The following is a 26,204-nucleotide window of genomic DNA, read 5'->3' as shown; positions in this document are numbered from 1 at the left end:
CTTGCATTACAATGAGCCCGTCCTCCGATTTCTACCTCCACCAGCCTCCCCTGTATAGGTCATTTAGTGGACCCACTATGTGAAGTAGCCAGGAGGGGAGGTCATCACTCTGGTGGGGTTATGAGAGTGAGTAACTTCAGTGGCAGAATGGTGGATCACTCCAGTCATGTTTTGGGTGGGTTAATCCTGTGTTGTTGTTGTTGTGGTGGTAGTAATGGTGGTGGTGGTGGTTGTTGTTGTTGTTGTTGTTGTTATGGTGCTGTAGCCCTCTCCCTCACAGTGTCCAGAGAGGCAGCGGCCTGCAGGTCCGGCAGGAAGCCCACTTCCAGCAGGCGAAGCAGGAAGTTCTGGTCCTGGATGCCATAGACCCGGTCCAGGAACAGCACCATGGCTGCCTTGTGGTCCGGACAGAACACCGTGGACGGGTCCGGTTCTACCACGGTGCCATCTGTATAGGGACGGGAGAGGAAACCGAACCAGACTTGGTTGGAACAATCTTTTGGGCAGCCATTTCATAATAAATATGGCCTTATAGATGCATACAGTAATGCATGCGGTCCAACACTTTTGTCTGTAGTGAAAGACTCAAAACCCTGCTATGCATTTGTGAAACATCTGGGGAGGCTGGTGGAGGCTGGTGGAATGGAATGAGGATTGGTATCAAACATGCGGGTTTGATACCCATTCCTAATTCCATTCCACGCATTACAATGAGCCCGTCCTCCGATTTCCACCTCCGCCAGCCTCCCCTGGTGTAAACTGCTGTAGCATGTACATGTAAACCCTGTAATATGGAAATAATGTCTATGGCAGTTTAAAAGGTGACACAGTGAAGTTTTACAGTACATAGACACTAACACAGTAAAACAGAGGTCTGACCTTACAGTAGAGGACAGTAAAACAGAGATGCTGACCTGTAGCCAAGGCAGGGATCTGGAAGGGAATGCTGACGACCCCCTCCAGGTCCTGTATGGGGATGAGTGACCTCAGGATGGCCCGTATGCGGATGGCCTCACCTTTACCTGCATGGATCAGCTGCACAACACGATCAATACAAAGACATTAGAGAAGATCAAATCCACTTCATGGTCCCGACAGAACATCGTCATGGACACACACAGTGCTGATGTATAAACAATTCATATCTACATAAACAACCTAAAAAGTTGTTTTATCAGTCTATCCATCAAGGGAGGCTGGTGGAGGTAGTCATCGGAGGACAGGCTCATTGTAATGCATGGAATGGAATAAGGAATGGTTTCAAACGTGTGTTTGATACCATTCCTCATTCCATTCTATGTCTTACAATGAGCCTCTCCTCCGTTTTCCTCCATTGATGGACAGACCGACGGCCTCCCCTGCTTTCCATACACATTTAAATTCAATTCAATTCATGTCAATTATTATGGAGAAACTAGCAAAGGCATAACATAGAGACAGCTGTATATTCATAATTATATATATTATTGTTCCCATGGAGACACAGACTCAAAGGAGAGTGGAAAAACTGCTTTCTGGACGACCATGCCAATCAATCCCTGCCTGTCCAATCACGCTGTATCAAAGCTGTAATAGACTCACATGCATCTCGGGGGCACAGCGGCCCAACAGGTCGATGAGGGCTGAATAGAAGGTCATGATGGCGTGGCCCATGTGGATAAGGTCATCCTCCTCATCCTGGAGAATGTCTCTGTATGTGTGTGTGTGTGTGGGGGGGGGGCGGGGTAGAGATAGAGGGAGAAGGGGTTTTGACATGGCACACTCAGGACATGGCTTCAACCACATCATTATATTTGTCATTGTTGAAGGTTGAGGCCAAGAATCTATCTATCTATCCTCCACTGGCTGGACAGCAGAAAAGCTTTAAAGGTACATTCGGGGATATGACGTATATTGCAAAAATTAGGCGGGCGATTCTGCCAGAGACTTTCAAAAACACAGATGCAACAGACTACAGAAAAGAGCGTGTTTGCTACAGAACCCATACATCAAACGTTTTGTTGTGCAGTTGTGAGCGTCTCCGGGAGAATTCAAATCTCTTTGATTCTCCTCCAGGCAGCTTTAGGCTAGTTTTCAGAGAAATGGAAAGAAGATCAACAACGAAGAAACCGGGGGGACATGAAAGTGAAAGTGAAGGGCAGTGAAACTAGTGGACGCTCTCATTCGCCCTTGTTCACGAACAATACATTTAGATTTAGTTTTCGCGGGGCGTGACGTCATATCCCAGAGTCTGCCTTTAAAGAACCTGGTATATTAAAACAGAACGACGAGTTAAGGTTCTACTCTCCAGTGTTATCCAGAGGTACCATCCAGTGTGGTTCTCTGTGTATCTCACATGGTTCTGTTGGACTCATAGGCTGTAGCGGGTCCATCCATAGTGGGGTCCTCTGAGATCCTGATGGCTTCCTCCATGGCTGCCAGAAGTCCGTCGCCACCCTCCCCTCGCAGGGCGGGGCCAAAGCACTCGGGCCGGCGAATCAGCAGCCTCACAGCCACGTAGGCATTGTCCTCCACGCTCTCACCTGTCATTCCGAACAACGCAACAGTCAGACTGAGGATAACAGCCATGTTCTATAGAAACAGAAAGACCCCCTTAATACAGTATAGACCCCCACTACAGTATATACCATGCTTATACATTAAACTATTATATATATTATTAAATTATACCATTTAATTGGTTAAAGCAGACTAAGTGTTAGACGAAGCATTAGTTCTAGGGGTGTGGTACACTTTGGGGGAAATGAATGACCTCACCTGTTTAATAAAGGTGCCTGGTGGAGCATTTGAGTGTGAGGGCTCTATTCATTCTATACTGACTTTTCTCTGCCCTGCACCCCACTAAAGGATGTGCCTTTTGACCATACTTGACTACTGATGATGTATCATGTGGCATGTAGCATGTTACCATTGCAGAACACAGCGAAGCGGAGGAAGTCCAGGTAGCGTTCCCCCTCCACAGGGTTCCAGCCAATGTCAGGGTAGCCTTTAGACACCAGCATAGGACAGCTCTGTAGGCCGCAGCCAGCCAGGTACTGAACGACCTTCAGACAGAGAGGGGAGGGAGGGAGAGTGAGGGGAGGGAGGGAGAGAGAGAGAGAGAGAGAGAGAGAGAAACAGATATCTGTAAAGGACTGTAACCAATTTTAGGGCTTCTATGTAACCTTATTCCCGCCTCTCCTCCCAGACACACGGTCCCTCAGGACACATACACATGCAGTGATAGGGTCAGGTAAGATAACAGGGAGTAGGAGCTCTCTGACCTTCTCCAGGTCAGGTTCCCTCAGTGCCAGGGCTAACTCGTTGTTGTCCATGACGGAGGCAGCTGCCACGTCCAGAGGGGTGGCACCTCGCATGGAGGGAGAGGCTGTTGAGGAGAGAGATTCAAGCATGGTAGCACCATCACAGAGGAATCAGAAAAATACCAGGCGTGCATATACTACAAGGATTACGGTGTTTAGGAGTTGCTGTTTCTAACACTGAGAAGTACACTTAGAATGACAAATTAAGAGCTCTGTCCTGGCCCAGGACTTAATGACACTTTCAACTGAGACGCTCCATTGAAGATGCTTTTTAGTCTACAAAGGTGCTAATTAGTACCAAAAAAGGGTTCTTCATTTGTCCCTGTAGTGGACCCCTTTAAAGAAACTTTTGTTGCCATGTAGAACCCTTTTTGGTTCCATGTTGAAGCCTTTCCACAGAGAGTTCTACATGGAACCCAAAAGGTTCTACATGGCAACAAAACTTCAACGGTTCTTTAAAGGTTTCCCAACAGGGACAAATGAAGATCCCATTTGGAACCCTGTTTCTAAGAGTTAAGAGGGTAAACTCTATCTAGGCCTGGGGAAACAGCCCTTCTTGTTCAGATAGATAATCAACTGATGTTAACAGTAAGCATCCCCATATGGCTAGTCCAGATATAACATGACAGGCCCCACCTAGTCCCACATTACTGTTCTCCAGCAGGTAGCTGAGGTGGTCAAACATGGCCCCCTGGTTCTGTCTGCTGATGCGACAGAAATAACACAGGAAGCGACAGCAGTGGGCCACCATCTTAGGAAAGGTGATCTCCTAGAAGACAGGAAGAGAGAATAATAATAATAATAGCACCATATAGATTCTCTCTTTTGATCACGATGCACGTTGTGTACTTTGCTACAATTGGATAAGATGATTATTAGTTAACAATAGCTAATTCAATACCACTTTCATTTTTCTTACCAGTCTAAGGGCCCCAATTTGATTCAGTAAATAGTGATGAGCAGAGCAAAAAAATACCTTACAACTCAGACAACCCTACAGCATGATTTTTTAGTGTAGCTTGACTTTAAGAATGGTTTTGGGAAAACTGTAAATAATTAATCAGAGTTTTTGTTAACAGTCTGATCATGCTTTGCATATCATGGAAATGCTAGAAGCAGTATTCCAAACTCCCACTGGATTATGTATGATTAATATAATTTTCTTCTACTTTTGCACATGCAAATTGGGGGCCAATAATATCTTAAATAGGTCACCTTCACTTCTGCTGTTATGTCATGAACCTAACTAATCTGTCTCACCTTGGACTCTCCCTCCCCCAGCACGTTCACCATCACCTCCATGACCGTCTCATGCATCCCCAGCGCCCTCATCAGGTTGGGGTGCTGGTAGAAAACTTTATTGTTCATGATGTCTCTGCACAAGAACAAAACAGCATACAGGGTTTAAGGGACAGCTTAACTGGAATTGGAATTGACTTTAAAATTGCACTGTGATGCTACCTACTGTATGATAGCATTGCCAAAGAAATTGCATCAAGATATGTTGATATGAATCAAGATATTGGTTAGAGCTAGGCATTTTTCGAGCAAAGCCTTGAGCGTAGAGTATCTAGCTGTAGTAGCTAGCTAGCAGTACAAGGGAGGCTGGTGGAGGTAGAAATCGGAGGGCCGGCATTGTAATGCATGGAATGGAATGAGGAATGGTATCAAACACACATGTTTAACATGCGTTACCGGTATGGTATCAAACACATGTTTTTTACACCATTCATCATTCCATTTCATGCATTTACAATGAGCCCGTGCTCCGATTTCTACCTCCACCAGCCTTCCCTGTAGCAGTAGTAGTACCACCACAGCCATACCCCAGTCCCCGGATCATGAGGCCCTCCTCCTCCTTGCCCATGCGGACACTGAGCAGCGAGCGGATCTGCCCCAGCGAGGCCAGCAGGGCCATGGTGTCCTCCACAGACACCTGGCTGATGGTGTAGGCTCTGTGGAGGGGGGCGCTCAGCTGGCCCCCCAGGCCCTGGTACTGGCGGTGCAGGAGGGAGAACATGGCCCGCACCAGAGCCGGCTCCTCCATCACACACTCCTGGGCCCAGCGCACCACCGTCTCTGAGATCAGTTGCTGGAGGCTGACTACAGGGGGAGTATGAGACATTATAGGAAAGAGAGAGATTACGGGAGGACCACACACTTAGCCAAAGCAATTGGGGACACCAGGCTGGTGGAGGTCGAAATCCTGTCGAAAGCCCGTAAAAAGCCTGTCCTACGATTTCTACCTCCACCAGCCTCCACCGGTGTGACAATGTACCGTACAGGTTCACTCACTAGTATTCTGGGATCTGCTGTTCTTCTCAGGCTCAGTAGTTCTCTTCCTGAAGCCCATTACTTTCCCAACTAGACTGAAGAGGCGGTCCTTGATCGACACACCAGAATCCTCATCAAGTTCTGTGACGTCATCAACTTCGATTCCTGTTCATAGTAAACAAAACGACAACTTGGTGAGATATTACAGTCTTCATTTTCAAGACTATAAAGCGAATGCCTGGGTACTGAATCTTGGTTAACTGCATTAGCCCACTGAGCTAAAGCCTAGCCTTCCGGTCTCAGGGAAGGCTTATCGTCATGCCGCCGTAGTTCATTGAACCACTACAAAATTAAAATGAACTTTAATATATATGCAACATTTCAAAGTTTAAGTAAGTTCCCTGAAAGCTTTGTTTTATCATCTTAAATCATCATCTCAGATTACCTGAAGTCCACTGTGGGCTAGGAAGCTTTGTGGAAAAACTACCCTGGTCACCTACCACAGTGTGTCGTCAGGTCCTGGTGGAAGTCCAGCAGTAGTTCTCTGACCTCTTCTGGACACGGGCAGTCCTGCTGCTCCTGCCTGAAGCCCAGCAGGCTGTTGATCTGAGAGAGAGAGAGAGAGAGAGAGAGAGAGAGAGAGAGAGAGAGAGAGAGAGAGAGAACACAGTCACTGACATTTTTGACAGGATATAGCAATAAAAAAAGGCAGCATTTGTCTGTTCATTTGTCAGTATGGAAATAAGACAGTAATCCCTAAGTAAATATACAATAACAGCATGGTATTAGCCCACTGCTATTTAGTAATATGTGCGTACAGTAAATAGTAGGCAATCAATTCTAGTTATTATGTAAATATTCACTGGAATGGTCATTACGATGAATGTACGTCTTACGTCAAGTGGTAAATTGGATTTCCACGCTTCAGTCGATTAGCCTAAAATACATGAATATTGGATTATACTGTGTGGTGAATTTAACTATTATTATGGTAGCCTACTGTACTGTATGTCTATAAGCAAGAGGAGTGCATTTGACTCTTCTGTATTTTAGTAACTCCAGTCCTCCTAAGCACAGCCACAATGCCGCAATGTAGTGTTTCTACCCAGCAGCCTCTACTGCGCCCTCTGACCTGCTCCTGTGGTGGCGAGCGGAACTCCTTGGTCTTGCGGGCTGTGAGGGCGGCGGACATGTGGAGAGCCTGCATGACCTCGTTGTAGCGGAAGCGTTGGTTGTCCTGCAGGCGCCCCACAAAGGTGTCTGAGAAAGCCACCACGGCCTCCACCCTGTGGCGCAGCTGACAGTCACACAGGTACTGTAGCAGGTGGCAGATCTGGAGAGAAGAGGAGAGGAGAGGAGAGGAGAGGAGAGGACGGGACGGGACAGATAGTCTAGACTGCTCAATTAAAGTATCACACCACCACACAGTAAAACAACTCAAATCGACACAGCTTAAGAGAAGTGATAACAGATTGACTCATTCAGCGATAAGGAAGATCTTAAATCTTACATTTGAAGAAGCTGAGAAGCTGCTAGGTGAAAATACAAAATAATACAAAAATGACAATGCATTTTGGATGGATCTTTCCCACCTCAAGTTTGACAGCTTCCGGAAGCTTCATCTGGAGAAGTCCATGTTTTGGAATGCACCCTTTCTTCCCTATAACCCCTTCTTCTTCCATCCTGATTTCTCCATCACTATCAGGCTCTTCCTCTTCCTCCTCCTCCTCTTCCTCCTCCTCCTCTTCTAGAGTGTCTGTCTCTCGAGAGAAGACTCCCGGCTCAATCAGTCTCAGCACTTTCTCCAGGTCCTTGTCCCCAAACACCCCCATCACCAGCAGAGTGTGGAACAGCCTGATCAAGGGCACCAACAGCAGCTCAATGCTGCCCCCTTCTGGATCCCTCACCCCCAGCCCCACCGCCCGCACTGACTTAGTCAGCATCTCCACAGTCAGGTCCTTCAGAAGGCCCAGGGGGATCTCTGGACTATCTCTATGGTGGTCCCCCTTTACCCCACCTCCACCACCTTCACCACCACCACCACTTCCCTCCCCATCGCCTTTGACGAAACACGGGGTGGAGAAGGTCATCCTGGGTCGGAGGGAGGTGCTGAGGCCCGTGCTGGGTACCCCTTGGGGGGTGTTGCCGCGGCTGGGGTTGGGGCTGGGGTAGAGGGTGATGGCCCGCGTCTGCTCCGTCATGGGTATGATGTACTCGTGGTTCATCATGAGGCGGGCGCTAGCGTGGGCGCTGAGGTGCACCTGGCTGAGGAGCTGGTAGAAGGCGGAGCGGAGCGGGCCAGGGAGGCGGGGGCTCTGGATGGCGTAGAGGAGCTGGGATTGGTCAACGTGGCTGCAAAGGGTGTGGGCCACACGAGTGTTGCCCAGGGCGCAGAGGGCAGAGTAGAGGAGGAGGGTGTGGTGGTGGAAGGTGAGCAGGTCTCCCAGCTCAGAGAGCTCCAGGATGTCCACACACCTACAGAGTCAGATGCATCAGATAGACATACTGTACACCAAGAGAGGCTGGTGGAGGTAGAAATCGGAACGGAATGAGCAATGGTATCAAAAACATCTGACCTGTTTTCCTCTGGGATGTGGAGGGTCATGACCTGCAGGGGCTCGGTGCATCCCACCCTCCAGCCGTGCCGGTCATCCGGCCGGGTGGTCTGCACCTTCAGGGCGTGGTCTGGGACGCGGGTCCACAGGACGGGCGACAGCACCTGGACCTGCAGCCTGGGGGGGCACTGGGGCGTGGCGTTCCTCCGCTGGCTCCGGAACAGACCGGCCGACAGGGGCATCACATTCTGACCAGGAGAGAGGACAAGAGGGCTCAGATCAGGCATGTCAGATCAGTTGACGGACATACTTTAGTGGAATATTATATTTCATCCCCAGGAGAAGGATAAGCAAATCAACACCATGTTTACAAATGGATAAACGGAGAGGGTCATCAGAGACTGTTTCCAATGAATCCACCATTTTAGACAGGAGGGGACAGGTTACCTTAACACTCCCCAGCTCAAACTGGAACATGTTGCTGCTGGTGGCCTTGATGAAAACGGCAGGAAACAGCCTTGTGCTGGGCTCCACCTGGTAGAGGACATGACAATCAATCAATCAATCAATCAATCAATCAATCGTCTCAAAGTGCTTTACAACAGGAACAATACTAAACAATATCAACAATAAACACAATACAAACAAGATAAAAAAAACTGCTCAGTCAGCTCCAAAGAATAGCTCATTATAACTCTAACGTGAGTCACATTACCTTTCTATTCCATACCCTACTAACTGGTTGTTGAAGCTCCCTCCGAGATTGTTCTTACCAGGGGAGGCTGGTGGAGGTAGAAATCAGAGGACGAGCTCATTGTAATGCATGGAATGGAATGGAATGGAATGGAATGAGGAATGGTACCAGACACTTGTTACCATAAGCCCGTCCTCCGATTTCTGCCTCCACCAGCCTCCCCTGGTAAGAACAATCTCGGAGGGAGCTTCAACAACCAGTTAGTAGGGTATGGAATATTGCAACAGCGTGAGTTGCCAACTTGTCAATGGCAGTGAGCGGAGGTCTACCTGGTAGAAGGCCCCTAGCTCCATCCCACTGGAGGTGAAGGTGAGCAGTCCAGTGGTTATGTCTATCAGACAGCCTATCTCCAGGCCTGTGCTCCTTCTGCTCTGTGATAGGCCAGTGCCCTCTCCAGCACACACCATGTAGCAGTTACAGCGCTTCACACTGTTCCAGGGCCAGGAGAAGAAGAAACAAGTTAACACGTTGTCCCCCATGGTCAGTCAGTGTCATTTTGTAAATTCCAGATCTCTATGGCAAGACGCATCATTCACCCAACTTTTGTCAACATTGTCCCAGTGGTGTCTGAGCGTGAGAGATACAAACGGACAGAGACCAATCCACAGTCCCCTCCCGATTTCAACAGGGGGGACATACTCACTCTGAGTTCACTAAAAGTAGGTATGCCAATCTTCTGGTGTTGACAGTCACATTATCCTTTAACCCATGGGTTGTCATTTCATTGTGTGTCATTACAACAATAGCCTAAATCTCTTCTTGGACAGAGAAAATACTGCTAGTGCAAGCTAGAGACATTTGTTTATTTTAATTTTAAATGGAATTATAGACACAACATTGAACGGACCTCTCGTGGACCTTGCCCATCTCGTCTCCAAGGGTGACGGTGACTGTGCGGGTCCTGTCAAGGTCAAAGGTCAGGTCATGCTGGTGGAAGTCAGAGGTGACCCAGCCCACCCACACATTGGAGGGCTCCTGGCCAGGTAGGACCCTCACAGAGTAATAGTACTGTGGAAGATCAAAGGAAGATATAGAAGTAAACATAAAAATACATATTAGTTTCATAAATACTTGTATGAATAATGAGATAAAAAATTCACCCCCAAACCTGCATTCCTCCCTCCCTCCTTACTTAAAGGTGTAATACCCATATCTAAATGGAAATGTATGATTCCATATCAGGGGCGGCTGGTGGAGGTAGAAATCGGAGGGCGGGCTCATTGTAATGCATGGAACGGAATGAGGAATGGTATCAACCACGTGAAGAATGGTATCCTCATTCCATTCCATGCATTCCAATACCCGTCCTCCGATTTCTACCTCCCCTGTTCCATATATTTCATCCATTCTACAAATATCTCCTCTCTGTTCCCTGTCTCTCTATTTTCTCAAGTGAGTGAGTGAGGGAGCGAAGGTCAAGTAATCGAGAGAGAGAGAAGGGTGGACGGCAGGTGTAGACAGGTATATTACCGTAGTGCTCTGGACCTGACTGTCTTTGTCAACTTTGACCTCCTCCAGCAGACGGGCAGATGAGTGGCTGGAGTTCAAGCCTGGTTTGGTCTTCTTCAACATGAACCTGGAGCACAGAGACAGACACATGGGCTGGCTTGTGTTTGATATCATTCCTCATTCCATTCCATGCATTGCAATGAGCTCATCATCTGATTTCTGCCTCCACCAGCCTCCCCTGTTGCATAATATTATACGATTGTTGCTATGGTTAACTTGAGTATATTTTATTCAGACCGATATGCTGTAGTTTAGTTAACTGCTTTTTGGCAACAATGTAGCATTTCGCCTCTCCCCAGGCCACTAAACCCCCAATCAACCTTATAATACCTGTGTTGTTTGGACCTACCGTTGTTTGATTTTGGATGTTTTCTCATGACTGTGGTCCTTGTGGTTGTTCAGCTCATCTCTGGAACCAGCAGTTCCGACCCAACGGGACGACTTCATCAATACCTCAAAGTCAGAGTCCAGTTCAAACTCCTCCAGCTCCCTCCTGAGCTCTCTACCGCCACTGGTGCTGGCGGGGAGACCGCCCCCTGGTGGTCTGGAGAGGGCCTCTGCACACTCTATGGGCATGCTGAGTCGGTAGAAGCCCATATCGCTGCCACCACTCTGGGGTCCAAATGACCTCTGAGTGACCCTCAGGCACGGTGGGCTCTCACCGGCCTCGTTGATTCTTGTGACCTGGGATAAAAAGATAAACATCTGAATTAGAGAACGTGTATAGAAGGGGGAGATGGGGCGGGGGTGTACAGTACTGTTCTAGACTGTGTATTAAAATGTACTGTATATCCCCTCAAGTCAAAGTGAAAGGCTGGCTGTACTTCAGTGGAGGCTGGTGGAGGTAGAAATCGAAGGACGGGCTCATTTAATGCATGGAAGGTGTTTGATACCATATCTCATTTCATTCCATGCATTACAATGGGCCCACCCTCCGATTTCTACCTCCGGTAGCCTCCACTATTGTAGCTGCAGCAGTCTTTACAGACTAATGAGCCCATCCTCCGATTTCTACCTCCACCAGCCTCCACTACTTTGGTTGTCCATCTGTCCCAACTGAAATATTCTGCTCCCAACCCCCTGATAACAAGTTGTTAGTTATGGAGAGCCTAACCAGGATGTTGTGATGTTGCGGCGCTACAGGGCTGAACTGGGGCTGTCTCCAGCTCATCCAGAGGGCAGGGTCTCTGGCCATGTTGACCGCCCAGGGATCGTAGCCCTCCTGCAGGCCACACACGCTGAAGTAACGCAGGGAGGCCACGTCACGGCCCAGGTTCAGCCTACACACCTGGTTCACCCCCATACTGCACACAGGCAGGAGACCTGGGTGGGGAGGGGGGGAGGGCAGAGAATGAGAAGTCGAAAGGGTAAATCACCATGGTAACAGTCCGTTCCGAGGACACAATGTTAAAGGCACGGTAGACGTCAATGGGAAGAGAGCGGGGCGACACTACCAGAGATTATTTCAAAATGGAGACGATCAACTCTGGCACGGTGCGCATATTCTGACATCTAACGAGTGCCTACCACTGTTCACATCTTTACTCACTCCAAATATCTCTAGTAGAAGTTGCTGTGACTTCCTGACATGATGTCATGTCCCAGAGTCTACCTTGAAGTCCAGCAAGACTTAGTAAGAGTAGTCATCGTCACAATTTTGACAATTGTGCTTTACAGTATAAACTGTTACAGACCGTCACTGATGTCAAAGTCCTGGGCTGCCAGCTCTGATCCATGGTCGTTGAGAAGCAGCTCTCCGTTGAGGGTGACCATCATGGTGCGTTCAGCCATGTCCACCATACAGCCGACTACGTCCCCACACTGCCACGGTCGTCCCAGGGGCTCGCCACCCTGGTGCCACCACTGTGCCTGTGTCAGAGAGAGAGAGGGGGGGGGGGTGGGGGAGAGAAAGAGAGAGACAGTCAGACAGACAGACAGACACAGAGACAAACACAGACAGAGAGACAGACAGAGACAGAGAGAGAGAGAGAGAGAGAGAGAGACAGTAAAGTCACTATCAAAGGCTGCCCACCCAACTGAACTGTGCATTCTATGAAGACTCTCTCTTCAAAAGTATATACAAAAGTATATCAGCTATTGAACTCTTCTCACCTTCAGGCCGTCAAACACAAAAGCCTGTTGGTCTGACCCCAGCTCCCCGTCTGGTGAACAGCCGGGCCGAGCCCAGCCCACTCTCATGTCACCCGCCGTCACCACCTCCAACTCAAAGTACCACTTCCCCCGGGTCAGCGCGTACGACTTATCTGCCCGGAAGACCCGGAACTTCTCAGCTGACGTGTGACATGGGTCTGACATCACCACTAAAACCCAAAGGAGTTGCACCATGTTAAAATGACAGTCTGTAAAGGATTTGCAATGAGTCCGCTAGAACTATAGATTAATCTCTCTAAAACATCATCACATATATGTAAATTAGACAAAGTTCAAAACTGCATGGGCAAATCAACTGAAATGAACTTTCTGACTTGGTTGGTAGGTACTTTGAGGTGATTTGGCCACAAATATGGAACTTAGTCTACTTGCCCCTCTCACTCCTATTGTTTTTATGTTAGCCATGGCTAAAGTCAGCAGAAGTTAGTAGTGGCTATTTAAACAACTCTGAACCATGGATTACAGTTTCACCTGGTCCTTGGACTACTTTCAGGGTAAGGAACCATCCGACTCTAAGGTGTAAGAAAGTGAACTATCCCTTTAACTGCCAATGCTGAAATTGTTTCAATCATTTTAAATTGAAGTATATTCCATATAAAGCATTTTATTGATATTCACAATAGTGCACTAAATGGTGTATATGGACTTAAATGTACAGTATGTTGAAAGTTGGAGTTCATACACAATTAAGCCTCTGATAGACAACTACATTGTCTTTATTCCAGTACAATATACCATTGAGTACCATATGAAGCATGTCATTGATATTCACAACAGTGCACTCAATGGACTTCAGAAAGACGACAGGCAGTGAAGAGGTGAGGTGAGTGCGAGGCAGAAGAGGACCGCACCGTGCTCCTGGTCCAGGGGCTCCAGACTGTAGCCGTAGCCCAGCAGGGTGCACACGGCCTCCCTCACAAGGTCCCTGCCTGAGCCCCTGCTCCTCTCATCCAGCAGGGCATAGGGGACCAGGTGGGGGCTCCGCTTGGCCTTCACGTCCTGCAACCACCACAAAACATCACAAATCATACAGCCTGATTTACCTCCGCAACGAAACATCTACTGATACTTTACGTCACCAGGACGGAAGCTTCTTCACATCTTCACACCAGGGGAGGCTGGTGGAGGCAAAAACCGGAGGACGGGCTCATTGTAATGTGCGGAATGGAATGAGGAATTGGTTTGATAGGGTTAGTGTTTGATACCATTTCTCGTTCCATCCTATGCACAACATGCACATACAATGAGCCCGTCCTCCAATTTCTACCACCACCAGCCTCCACTGCTTCACACTGATAAATCAGGCGCACCGTAGTCCTGTTTCAACATTCTTGGGGGAAATACATCTAAAGTGAAACAGAGTAGGGGTTGGGCTGGGTCTACCCTGCAGTACCTGCTGTGACCCGTAGGTCCAGCCATGCTTGATCCTGCCCCTGCTCCACACGTTGTGGTCGTTCTCAGACAGCAGGTCCACCGCAGCCTCCTGGTCAGGGCTCAGTGTGACGTGACCCACGTCTACGGGGGCGGGCCGGTACCCGCTCGGCTGCTCATATCTACAGATGGAGGAGAGGGAGAGAGATCAGGGTGGGACTCTAGTGTAGATGTACAGAGAGAGCTCGTTCCAAACCACAGTGGATTGTCACTATAGTATCAGGAGAGGCTGGTGGAGGTAGAAATCGGAGGATCGCTTTCTCCAGCAACTGCGGCTCTAAGACCACACAAAACACAACACGCAAAGCAATCATACATACAGACCAGAGGAGGCTGGTGGAGGGAGGAATCAAAGGACGGGCTCATTGTAATGCATGGAATGGAATGAGGAATGGTGGCAAACACATGGCCTGCCCGCCATCGACGTGGGTTACGTCACACTGAGCCCTGCCCAAATGGTATCAAACACATGTGTTTGATACCATTCCTCATTCCGTTTCCTACTTTACAATGAGCCTGTCCTCCAATTTCTACACCCACCAGCCTCCACTGGTCTGTGTGTAAGTATTGGAGTAGCTGTGGCTGGAGTACTTGTAACAGTGAAGGGGGAGCTGAATGAACTCCTCAACACCTCCTAAGCTGTGAATGTCTGGAGAGCAACATACTTGGTGGAGAGCCTCATGTATCTCACTCCCTCATCAGCATGGTCGTCCGCCAGGCCAATATGGAAGCCAAAGGCTAGGAGTGTCCTTCAGAGAGAGACATATAAAGTACACTATGAACAACATAGAATAAATATGTATAAAGTATGATACAAAGCTCTAAGGGGTTCCATACAGGGGCGACTGGTGGAGGTAGAAATCGGTGGACGGGCTCATCGTAATGCATGGAATGGTCACAAACATGCGTGTGTGATACCATTCCTCAATCCATTCCATGCATTACAATGAGCTCATCCTCCGATTTCTACCTCCACCAGCCTCCACTGGTTCCAAATAAAAGTCCATAAGCTGTCCATATGTTTTTGATTGCTTAATCATTACGTGCTTGCTTGTCTTCTCTCTACCTTCTGGGACATGACATGACAAGGTCACTGAGAACAAGACAGTGATGAGAGTGGGAGGGGCTCACCGTAGAGTGTCCTGGGACATCTGGAGGTTGTAGTTCCTCTCCTGCTCTGGCAGCTTGGAGAACTCCACCAGACAGGGATTCTGCCTCTTACTCTCATCTCTCACCTGCATGACAACACTGGTCACTGTCAAGGCAAGCTACTGAACTAACAGTATGTGACCACAGTAACTGACGTTCACTGAACAACAACAAACGTGGCCGCGACTGACACTCATTGTTTGGACAACAGTGGAGGCTGGTTCCATGGATCACAATGAGCCCATCCTCCAATTTCTACCTCCACCAGCCTCCTCTGCTGTAGACATTGACTGTGTGGGCACTCCTACTCACTGTGCCATGCGTCCAGCCCTGATCAATCTCCTCCATCATCTTCAGCTCATGAAGGTTCTCCGCCAGTCTCTCGCGGAGGTGTTCCAGTTGTGGGGGCAACACCACCTAACCAACCACAGAGGGGGTGAGAGGTCACACTCTGCGTCTGTCTGGCCACTGTGCTATGAGAACACGGGGGGTCATGTTGCTTTACACGGGGTTGCTTTACATGGGGGGTCATGTTGCGTTACTGAAACGAAGTGGCTTGTAGATGGACAGGAAAGGGATTCCAGATGTACTATATAGACACCCACATCTACAAAGTACAGAACATTTCACTGATAACCGCTTTCTTGAAACCCATTGGCTCCTGTATCGACAAGCTATACGTTACATTTAAGCTCTAAGTCTCAGTTTTGTATAGAGCACAATAGGTGTATGCTACTGAGCTGTGTTCTCCAAATCAAGTACTTTGGGTCTTATTACTGGGGGGCTAGCTAGGTTGAGTGTTCAGTACCTGGCTGATGTCCACTGGCATGGGGGTGAAGATTGGTGGGGTGAGGGGTACAGTTTGACCCAGGAGCTCTTGTGTTCCAGTCCCCTGGACCAGAGTGAAACTCTGATAGGGCTCCACCCTCAGCTCCACCCCGGGAAGAAGAGCCTCAGAGCAGGGGGCGAAGCCGGGGGGAGGCAGGAAGTGGAACTCTCCATGTTGCCCCCCCAAGATGAAACGCACCCTGGGTTCACATGAAGCACACAGACATCCAGATCAGACAGGGCCCCAGCAGTGGAGGCTGGTGGAGGTAGAAATCGAAGGACGGGCTCATTGTAATGCATGGAATGGAATGAGGAATGGTAACACATGCTCATTCTGTTCCGTGCATTACCATGAGCCTGTCCTCCGATTTCTACCTCCACAGGGGCACAGACTAGACAGCTCAAGAAGTTCAAGTTAGCCAGATAGACCATATAGAGCAGAGCCTCACTTGACACCAGCAGAGAAGCTGACCACTGGGTAGAGGAGTCCGTCTGTGTTGAAGTTCTCCAACATGCCCTGGACGGGCATGCCATTGACCCGGAAGGAGATGCAGGAGGCACAGAGGTCGAGGCAGCAGCTGACCACGTCCTCCTCCCTCAGCAGGTGGTGGTAGGGAGAGCTCACTCTCCTCCCCACACAGCCTGAGATGAGGGGCAGCATCACACATAAACACCACAGTGGATGTACATGTACATATACCAGAGGAGGCTGATGGAGGTAGAAATCGGAGGCCAGTTGTTTGCATTCCATTCCATGCATTACAATGAGCCCGTCCTCTGATTTCTACCTCCACCAGCCTCCACTGCAGTGGATGTAAATGTACATAGGTTTAGATTGTACATGAGAGGTAAAGTTGCATTCCGCAACTTTTATATCATTCAATTCCTCCGGTAGCAACTCCATGGACTACAAGCATGTTTGGGCAAGAGTCACAAATAAACAAACAAACAAATAAACAAACAAACAATTTACAACTGCATGTGCACTAACTTTGACTGAAAACAAAAGTTACAAAAATGTGGCTTTAAAAGTTATTGTATGTTCCATAACAGTCAGTGCAGAGTTTCCTGACAGATGCATCACCGCCCCCCCCCCCTCCCTCCCTCCCCCCACACTCCACCTGGTCACCCCTCACCTGACCACAGCTGCAGCCCATCAAAGCCATATGAGCAGAGGTCATCTCCCACCCCGTTGCCCCCCCAGCCCTCTCCGCCGGCGGGACAGGGGCGGTAGCCCTCAGTGCTGGCCCAGCCCACACGCAGGTGAGTGGGCTCCGCTGTGACGAAAGGCTCCACCTGGTCCACAGCCAGCTCATAGTACCACCTCCTGTACTGGGCTGAGTCGTCCCCAACGGCCAGGAAGATGTTGGGCCTCACGCTACAGTGAAGAGGGGGAGTTGTGTCAAAGGAAACAGCCTTGGGATTGGTTGGGATGAATTTGAATTGTAATTCACTGATTGCAGGAAATGAATAGAAATTTCCTTTCATGAACTCAAAAAAAAAATTGGCCAATGGGTTCCATGAGGATTTGTCAATTTATGAACTGAACTTTCACTTCAAGTGAAACTAAGGCACCAAGGGAATTGAAATACTAATTGACCCTCTCACCCTATTATAGCAAGTGGACTAGTCCACCACAGTGGGATGGCATTGAAACACTGGATTGTCTTTGCACTTGTTTTAATGGCTTGTGTTTTCTTTCAGGGTTTTTGCCAATGAGGGAATTGATGGAATTGTGCTGTTTGTTTTGGACCCAGGAGGGATGGAGAGGGAGTAATGGTAATCAAGGCCCTATTCAATAAACGTGTGGGAATCACTTTAATGAGAAACAGCTACATGTTTTAAGTGCTTGAATTAGACGTCAAGAGGAAGCTGAGATGGACATTTGTATCAGAATTACATTTTAACTTTAATGTCAATCTTCCGCCGTAGATTGAAGAGGCTCTCTTCAGGCTACATCTTAACGGCCCCTCCTAAAGACCTCTTCACCCCCTCTACCCCCCTGTACAAGTTTCTCTCCTGTTAATAAAATAAAATAAATTTAAAAAAGCATTGTGACTGCCTATGGCCCCTGGTCTGAGCATTGATTACTTTCTCTTATGATGACTGATGAATAGATGATCCACTTACTTAAACAAATGTATTTGTTGTAAATTGCTTTGGATAAAGGCGTCTGCTAAATGCCATAAATGTAAATGTAAATGTCAAGTGGGCTGTTGTTACAGTACACTTGTAGATAATGTGCCAGCATGCCACTTGGCCAGGTGATTTTAAGTGAATAAATAAAGAACCAAAACATAATTCAATATTTTCTCACGATGTAAACTGAACTATATGTGAGACATGTTATACTGTTTAGACTTGATATATTCTGAGCTAATCTATCAATACCAGTTACTGATTATGACATCACAGATGGTAGAAGGCATAGTGTTACATCATAAAGGGTGCTGTTATGGTTTCTCTGCATGCTGATTCTAATTCTAATTCTAATTCCGATTCTATGGTTTAAAGCAAAATAACCTCAGTCAGACAACCAAAGACAATCATCTTGGTCAGCCTGTTAATATTGAGCAGCAAAGCAACAATACAGTAAGTATTATACATTGTCATACATAATAGAGAGAGAGATATAAAGACATGATAGCTATAGGGAAATATAATAAGTAATCAATATAAAACAAGACATAACTGGTAATGACAAAAACAATATTTTAACACTGTGAAATGATTAAATCAGTATTGAAAACATGTCTATTTCTGATGTTGTGAACCTTATCTCTGTCTGAAATATTATTCCTAAAGCTTAAAATATCAATTATCAAACTAACATTAGAAATAAATAGTATAATGTAATTTCTACATTTTGCAGGGATATGTTGTCATGGTTAAATATCAGAATGTTTGTCAGAATGTTGTGGCTATGGCAACATGATACAGTATGATGTCACAATGGCAACAGCATTAGAATTGTATTAGAATTCTAATTCTACGGCAGATACAAAACATGTACAGTAGTACTGTAGTAGTCTGAGAAGCTAGAGAGAGACAAGGCAGATTCAATAGCAAACAGAGAATATCAGGTATAAATACAGTGAACGTTGACAATATAATAACTTCATCGTATAATCTATGTTGCTGTTTTCTTAAGCTTGTCCTTGCCTTATGTAAATTCGATTGTGTCGGACTACGGCTTTAAGACCTATTTAGTGTTGGTAGATTAATAATGATGATTGTCAATTTAGGATAGATGTTGGAGCCGAACAAGAGCCAGGAGAAGTGGGGGGAGTGTGTGGATGAGAGGATCAGGAGGAAACTGCTGGAAGAGAGGATCTGGCTGACTAAGAAGCTGGAAGAAGAACGTCAGTTCACCAACCGAGACATTGAGATCAACATGGAGGAGTTCAGGCAGCAGCGGACAGTCCAGGAGGGGAAGAGGAGGGAAGAAGAGAAGATGGACGGGAGAGAGGTGGAGAGTGGAGGCAAGAAGAAGCTGGAAATAGAGGACACCTTGGAGAGGTTAGAGAAAACTGACGAAATGAAAGAGAATGAGAGGGTGTGTATCTTGAGAGAGGAGAGCAAGAAAGAGGAAGAGAGGGAGCGGCAGAGAAAAATGGAGGAGCTGAGAAGAGAGTTGGCGGAGCGGGAAGAAAGAGTGAGAGAACGAGAAAGGGGGGCGAAGGAACAGGAAGAGAGAGTGAGAGAAAGAGAGAAGAGGCTGGTAGAGGACACCACGGAGTTGAAAAGGGACGTGCTGGACAGAGAGAGGAGGGTGGAAGAGGAGAGGAGGGAGTTGAAAAGGGGGATGAAGGGAGAGGAAGAAAGAATGAGAGAAAGAGAAAAAAGAGGGGAGGAAGAGAGTAGGCTACTGATGGAGCGAGAAAGAAAAACGCACGAAAAGACGATTGAACTGGACGAGGACAGGAAGGAGTTGGAGAAAGAGAGGAGACAGATTGAGGAACAAGTGAGGCTCGTGATGGAAGAGAGATGGAGAGAAATGGAGGCCGTCGTCAAGACAAGGGAGACTAAGCAGACAGAGAGGCAGAGAAAGAAAGAAAGGGAGAACAAGATTGAGAAAGAGGTGGACATGAGGACATATGAGCTCAGAAAGCTGATGGTGAGCATGCGATCTGAAAAAGACAAAGAAAAGAGGAGGATGGGGATGGAGATAGATAAGATGAAGGAAGAGATAAGAAAGAAGGAGAGGCAGAGGACGGACATGGAGGTGATGCTGGTCGAGGCAGTGAGAGAAGGGAGACGGAGGGTGATGAAGAGTGAAACCGACCGGGCCGGAGAGAGAACGAGGAGAGGAGTTAAGAGCCCAGAGATGAGCGAAACTGGTCTGGACTGTGGAGACCAGAGGAGCCAGGAGAGCAAAGCGAAGGCCATGAAACAGGCCGTCTTCTCCAAGTGGTTCTCCAAGAAGAAATAAGAAAAGATACAAAGAGAGAGATGGAAGTATAAAAAAGCAACCAAAAAAAAAGGTTATTTATTTGTTTTATTAAAGGTCGTTTACAACCTCAAAAATAACCCTGTGTCAAGTCTGCTTCACTCAAAATAATGATGGTTGGTGTGTGTACCTGGTGACCTGGTTCACAAGGCGTGTCTGGAGGAGCAGGTCCCGTTCTGGGAGCAGGTTGTCACAGATGAGGTGTTGGTTGGAGCGCACCGCCATGTCATGGCACACACACAGAGAACATAGGACGTCTAGCACCTGGGATAGAACATACACAGGTTAACTGTTCAATTGAACAAACTGACAGACACACATGCGCGCCCCCCCCCCCCCCCACACACACACACACACACATACAGAATGCACACACACACAGACACAGACACACACGTACAGAATGTACACACACACACAGACACAGTCGCAGTCACAGTCACAGACACAGACACAGACACAGACACACAGACACACACACACACACACACACAAATGCGCACGCAAACTATCAAATAACGTTGAGGGGATACCTTGTGATTACGTCCATGCTTATCCAGAAGAGAGATGATGGACTTAATGTGTCCTTCTTTGATGAAGTTGAGAGCCTCGGGACTCTCTACAAGGACACAGTGTAGTACCTCTAGGACCCCTACACACAACAGGGGGTAAACGAATACACCCATATTCTTATCCAAACAGGAAGTTTCGGAAATGAAGGTTTCTGCACTCCATAGATATAGATGCTTGATTGATTATTGGCACTTTTTAATCAATGAATGACTGTTGGGATGAATGTATAACAGCTGATATTTGTCAGTACTGTACACGCTACAACACTCATAAGGTTTTTTTTATGGTTATTTCCCCAACCACTGGTCCTACTGTAAGCTCTATGTTGGTACCCCTTCCTGGAGTTGTACCCCAACATGATGAACCTACCAGTGGAGGCCTCCAGCCTCTCCAGCCTGCTCACTAGCCAGTCCAGAGAGCCTGAGAACTGGGCGCAGTTCCTACGATTCCCCCTGATCAGAGCAGCTGGAGAGAAATAGGGGCAACAACTGAAAATATTGAGTGTGTTCCATTCAGAATACAGCTATTGTGTGTTTAGTTGGAAGATACAGTATGCAGCCTAAAAGTGTCATATGTACTGTAATGCTTACCCAGTAGTTCATAGAAGGAGTTGAGGATGGTCACCCACTCACCCACATCCTTCCCAGCAGCCTCAGCGAAATGGGAGGCACTGTTGTACAAGTGTAAACGGTCGATACAGTCAAGGACCAGGCTGATGACACCCTGGAAGGGGGGGAGGGAGAGAGAGAGAGAGAAAGAGAGAGAGAGAGAGAGAGAGAGAGACAGATCATGGTAACTGATTTTGAGCTAAAAAATGAACAATATGTGCATTTACATGAAACATTCTTGGCGTTTTGCAAGGTACTTGGGCTACACTTGGGACACACTGTGATAGCTGTGTCACCATTACCTCCTCCTGAAACAGGTTCTGTCTGTTCTTCAGTGCTCTCATGCTGTTCTGCCTGGCCTCGTGGCCAAGGCCCTCTCCCGGTAGCTGGAAGTAGCCAATCAGATCGTGCAGACTGAGACCAACCGTCTCCAGCGGAAGGCTGAAGGAGGGGAGGTTCCCTCGCTGGCTGAGACCGTCAAGTCTCCTAGAAACAGGAGAGAACATTAACAACAACATGCAATCCATTTTGTAACCATTTCCACCCTGGCAGTGGCCTACCAATCAGGTTCATCAGAGGGCGGTCCATGCAGTGGCCTACTAATCAAGTTTCCCCTGGGAATGGCCTGCCAATCAAGTTTCCCCTGGCAGTGACCTGCCAATCAAGTTTCCCCTGGCAGTGACCTGCCAATCAAGTTTCCCCTGGCAGTGGCCTACCTGATGAAACGTATGAAGAGGAGGACGGTGCTGCGGATGAGCCTGGCGGTGTGAGACTCCTCCCTCTGAGAGCGAGACAGGGTCAGGCCGTCGTCCATGTGACCCTCATTGTGCATGATGGCCTGGAAAACCAGAGGCGTTTACTACGAAACTTCGTAAGATACTCCTTAAGGTGTGGCATTAGGGGTTCATCAATCTTACTCTTGTTTAGCGAGGTAAGTCATACAGAACAAATTGTCCTTTACAAAAACAACATGGTTGGAAAACAATTCATTAAAAGTTTAAAAAATAATAATTTGCATATTCAACCTGAAAACAAAGATCTGTCTTTGCATAGTGTAGATTTCAGTAGCTTTGCAGATGATCCATCTGGTTTACCTTGCGCTGTACCCCTCCCATGCGGGCACACTTGGCATCCATGGCCTGGTAGGTCAGCCACAGCCCCGAGTCCACGTGCTGGACGTAGCACATGGAGTCTCCATACTTGATCTCTGGGACCCCCATGCCATCCATGTCCTTCTTTGGCCCCGCCTCCAGCTTCTCCTGCAGAGTAGCAGAGAGGGACACTTTGCTCAACATCAATCACTTGTTTTAACAGAACCCCCCCCAAAAAAACCTGGTTATTTTTATCATAAAATACTTGATGTCAGGCTCTATGAATTAGAACAGTGTGTCATCTTGGAGCACATTCAATGCACTGGGTATGGGCTATGCTACATCTACACTAACCTTCAAGGGGTGAAACCAGGGGAGGCTGGTGGAGGTAGAAATTGGAGGACAGGTTCATTGTAATGTATGGAATAGAATCACAAATGGTACCATTCCTCAATCCTTTCCCTGCATTATAATGAGCCTGTCTTCTGATTTCTACCTCCGTCAGCCTCTCCTGGGTGAAGCAACAGAAGCAGTGGATTCGCTAACCTTAGAGGGGCGGAAGCAGAAGGAGGTGGATTTGACGTCGGCCCTCTCCCTGTCCACCAGCTGAAGACCTCTCTCCTCACTCAGACTCAGGTACCTCCCTGTAGTCACGTGCCGGAGCCGGAATGGCTGCACCCAGCGTGTGTGGCTACCACTCCACCTGTGGGAAATGGATGAAGGGTAGCACGCAGTTAGCTACTAGCTATTCAGTTAGCCACTAGCTATTCAGTTAGCATTTAGCATGCTTCAGGTGTGGGGAGCCAGCTGTAGCAGAGAGATGAATGGGGGAATGTTGTTCGCTCACAGCAAAAAATAATATCGAGAGTTTGTAGATTCTTATTGCAGTGTATGATAACATTCCTCCGCATCTCTCTCACCTTATTGAAACCTCTCCACCGGACCGCCTACAAGTGAGTGTAATATGAGAACATATAGGCCTCAGTGGAGGCTGGTGGAGGTAGAAATCAGAGGACAGGCTCATTATAATGCATGGAATGAGGAATGGTATCAAACATGTGTCCAGTAACTAGCTCTGCAGTAGTAAAGTGTTTGGTCCCATTCTTCATTCCATTCCATGCATTATAATGAGCCTGTCCTCCGCCTTCCACCAGCCTCCACTGATATTCCTGGATGCCAACACATAGGTCATGACAATCGTGCCCCTTGCTTATGTGTGATAGACATACACAACACGCAGAATCTCCAGCCTCCAGAGTGAACGGGCGTGACTGGACACTGCTCCCCCTTCATAGTGCATCGCCCTGGACAGCAGAGAGAGAGGGGGGGGGAGGGGGAGGGAGAGAGAGAGAGAGAGAGAGAGAGAGAGAGAGAGAGAGAGAGAGAGAGAGAGAGAGAGAGAGAGAGAGAGAGAGGAAAAGAGAAATTGGTAGGGAGACGTGAGTCGAGAGAGGGAAACAGAGTGAGTCCCAAGAGTCCGAAGGTGCGCATGACTTTCACACTCACATTTTTACGTTCATTAAGCTGTATGACAATCTGTGTGTCTCATTAGTCACTGACCTCCGTAGCTCCTCCCCCTGCTCTGTCGATGGGACGGTCAGACACTCGTCTGTGTGACCATGTAGCAGCCGCAACGTGTCCCCGCCCTTCAGGTACCCTGTGGTTAGATCAGGAGGTTACCACAGAACCACAGAGATGCAGCACACACACTCAAGAGGAGAGCTGGGCCACCTTGTCGACTTGGCTCCACCACTAAGCATTTCAGAGCAAATGAAGCTGATATTTAGTAATGATAGGGCAACTATCTTTGATCGCCAATGACATTGTTGTTAAAAGTTAAAGTGTTATTTTGTTCCTCAGCGTTTTAGCTGTATTTGCATCAAACATCGGCCACAGCACTTCCCCCATCAGTGCTTGCACACCACACGTTTCTGTCGGAGCTACGCCTCACATCAAATACTTTACTCAGTAAATTCACTCCCACTAAGGCCAGGTTTGAGTCATTGTTATTCCAGGCTTATTTAAGACAACCTGCCTTGAGCCACTCCCCCTCCTGAACAGATGGGGGCAACGCTCCAGAGGGTCTGCTGGAAGGCTGCGTCCACGACGAGACTCCCACTCTCACTCTTATTGTCTAGGACACTCCCATAGGACAAGTGCTGAGTGGAAATATAATCAATACAATAATCAATACCATGATCAATACAAAAATCAATACCTTAATAGTGATGAAGTGAGAGGCAAACCTAATGGGGATTTCACATAATGGCAGTTTCAGAATAAACCACTCATACGAAGGCTGTTCTTCATGTGAGCTCTATATTATAAAACAATGACTAAGCATCTACATACAAGTACATGTATTCTGTATAACTGTTTGGCACATTCTCATTTCTCCTGTTATTGAAGGGTAAAACCTGGAGTCTGCCATGCATGATATCATAATATCTCCTCAGTAGTGGAGGCCGGTGGAGGCAGACATCGTAGGACGGGTGTTTGACACTATTCCTCATTCCATTCCTTGCTCGCTTTGGATAAAGGCGTCTGCTAAATGCCATAAATGTAAATGTAAATGGCCACCTCGCTGCCTGACTCACCAGGTATCTCTCAGAAGACACACTGACTAGGATGAGGTCGTCCCCAACGCGGACCTTCTCACCTTCTGACCTCTGCTTGGAGGCGGGGTGGATGGTCCACCAGCACGCCTCACCTGGACACACAGGGAACTCAATGTCAGAACCAAACACTCATACTGTCTTTCATTGTCTTACTCAAGAGCATACAACAGGGGAGGCTGGTTGAGGGAGAAATCATAGGACAGGTGTTTGATACCATTCCTCATTCCATTCCATGCATTACAATGAGCCTGTCCTCCAATGTATACCTCCATCAGAAGATACTGTACACACATATTATAATACATAAACCTTTTGTTTTGGGTAGACCTACCCCTGATTACACATTGAGAAGGCAGACAATTCACAGGCCTACTGAAGAGATCTAATCAAAATGAGCATTTCCCTGTGATGTCCATTTTATCAACTGTGATACACTGTACATACCTGTTTTATCCTCTTGCAGACCTACATCAAATGCCAGCTTATCAGTCGAAGACGTGGACAAGCAGCAAAGATACTGGAGGAGAAAACATATGTAACAGTAACCAAACAACTCTTAAATAACCACAAGTGTCAACGGCTTCACAAACCACCGAATGGGCCGAGTGCCCAATAGGATTGATGCAACAAGTCTTTGCTCTCCAGAGAGAGCCAGTGATTGGTTGGGAGTGCTCACCATCCCGCTGTAGGAGTGTCGTAGGAGCACAGCGTGGCCGTAGAGGAGAGTGCGATGGCCGCCCCCATGTCCAGTCTGCAAAACAACAACACAACAAGGGCTCTAGTATTACAGCAGTTGTAATGCCAATTCAATTCAAATTCATGACTATACAGTCATGAGAAAAAATTAGGACACCCTATGAAAACCTTTGTCTTCTTCAACATATTCAAAC

General features: G+C 47.6%; 1 protein-coding gene across 1 annotated transcript in view; it reads right to left on the bottom strand.

Annotated features, from left to right (window-relative positions):
- The window catches only part of LOC310805470 (ryanodine receptor 2-like), a gene marked incomplete at both ends in the record, with an annotated part of 68,817 nt that overhangs the window by 38,438 nt on the left and 4,175 nt on the right, over window positions 1-26,204 (bottom strand). Inside the window, 44 exons of the mRNA XM_083671178.1 lie at window positions 279-448; window positions 915-1,035; window positions 1,582-1,690; window positions 2,336-2,522; window positions 2,909-3,044; window positions 3,264-3,367; window positions 3,939-4,071; window positions 4,563-4,677; window positions 5,129-5,405; window positions 5,598-5,741; window positions 6,077-6,182; window positions 6,709-6,909; window positions 7,169-8,051; window positions 8,153-8,379; window positions 8,579-8,665; window positions 9,155-9,314; window positions 9,733-9,893; window positions 10,356-10,461; window positions 10,744-11,078; window positions 11,509-11,717; window positions 12,089-12,263; window positions 12,507-12,715; window positions 13,418-13,565; window positions 13,960-14,119; window positions 14,663-14,746; window positions 15,129-15,232; window positions 15,459-15,563; window positions 15,955-16,174; window positions 16,424-16,616; window positions 17,111-17,352; window positions 20,555-20,688; window positions 20,958-21,076; window positions 21,367-21,462; window positions 21,588-21,720; window positions 21,908-22,091; window positions 22,322-22,443; window positions 22,700-22,864; window positions 23,243-23,399; window positions 23,926-24,000; window positions 24,257-24,353; window positions 24,732-24,855; window positions 25,294-25,406; window positions 25,759-25,831; window positions 25,991-26,065. Of these exons, the coding sequence (XP_083527304.1) occupies window positions 279-448; window positions 915-1,035; window positions 1,582-1,690; window positions 2,336-2,522; window positions 2,909-3,044; window positions 3,264-3,367; window positions 3,939-4,071; window positions 4,563-4,677; window positions 5,129-5,405; window positions 5,598-5,741; window positions 6,077-6,182; window positions 6,709-6,909; window positions 7,169-8,051; window positions 8,153-8,379; window positions 8,579-8,665; window positions 9,155-9,314; window positions 9,733-9,893; window positions 10,356-10,461; window positions 10,744-11,078; window positions 11,509-11,717; window positions 12,089-12,263; window positions 12,507-12,715; window positions 13,418-13,565; window positions 13,960-14,119; window positions 14,663-14,746; window positions 15,129-15,232; window positions 15,459-15,563; window positions 15,955-16,174; window positions 16,424-16,616; window positions 17,111-17,352; window positions 20,555-20,688; window positions 20,958-21,076; window positions 21,367-21,462; window positions 21,588-21,720; window positions 21,908-22,091; window positions 22,322-22,443; window positions 22,700-22,864; window positions 23,243-23,399; window positions 23,926-24,000; window positions 24,257-24,353; window positions 24,732-24,855; window positions 25,294-25,406; window positions 25,759-25,831; window positions 25,991-26,065 (7,278 nt within the window). The remainder of the gene's footprint in view (window positions 1-278; window positions 449-914; window positions 1,036-1,581; window positions 1,691-2,335; window positions 2,523-2,908; window positions 3,045-3,263; window positions 3,368-3,938; window positions 4,072-4,562; window positions 4,678-5,128; window positions 5,406-5,597; window positions 5,742-6,076; window positions 6,183-6,708; window positions 6,910-7,168; window positions 8,052-8,152; window positions 8,380-8,578; window positions 8,666-9,154; window positions 9,315-9,732; window positions 9,894-10,355; window positions 10,462-10,743; window positions 11,079-11,508; window positions 11,718-12,088; window positions 12,264-12,506; window positions 12,716-13,417; window positions 13,566-13,959; window positions 14,120-14,662; window positions 14,747-15,128; window positions 15,233-15,458; window positions 15,564-15,954; window positions 16,175-16,423; window positions 16,617-17,110; window positions 17,353-20,554; window positions 20,689-20,957; window positions 21,077-21,366; window positions 21,463-21,587; window positions 21,721-21,907; window positions 22,092-22,321; window positions 22,444-22,699; window positions 22,865-23,242; window positions 23,400-23,925; window positions 24,001-24,256; window positions 24,354-24,731; window positions 24,856-25,293; window positions 25,407-25,758; window positions 25,832-25,990; window positions 26,066-26,204) is intronic.

Source organism: Argentina silus, assembly GCF_951799395.1.
Source record: "Argentina silus genome assembly, chromosome: 6".
Lineage (NCBI taxonomy): Eukaryota > Metazoa > Chordata > Actinopteri > Argentiniformes > Argentinidae > Argentina > Argentina silus.
The sequence above is the reverse complement of the archived record's forward strand: the minus strand, read 5'-3'. Positions and strand labels throughout refer to the sequence as shown.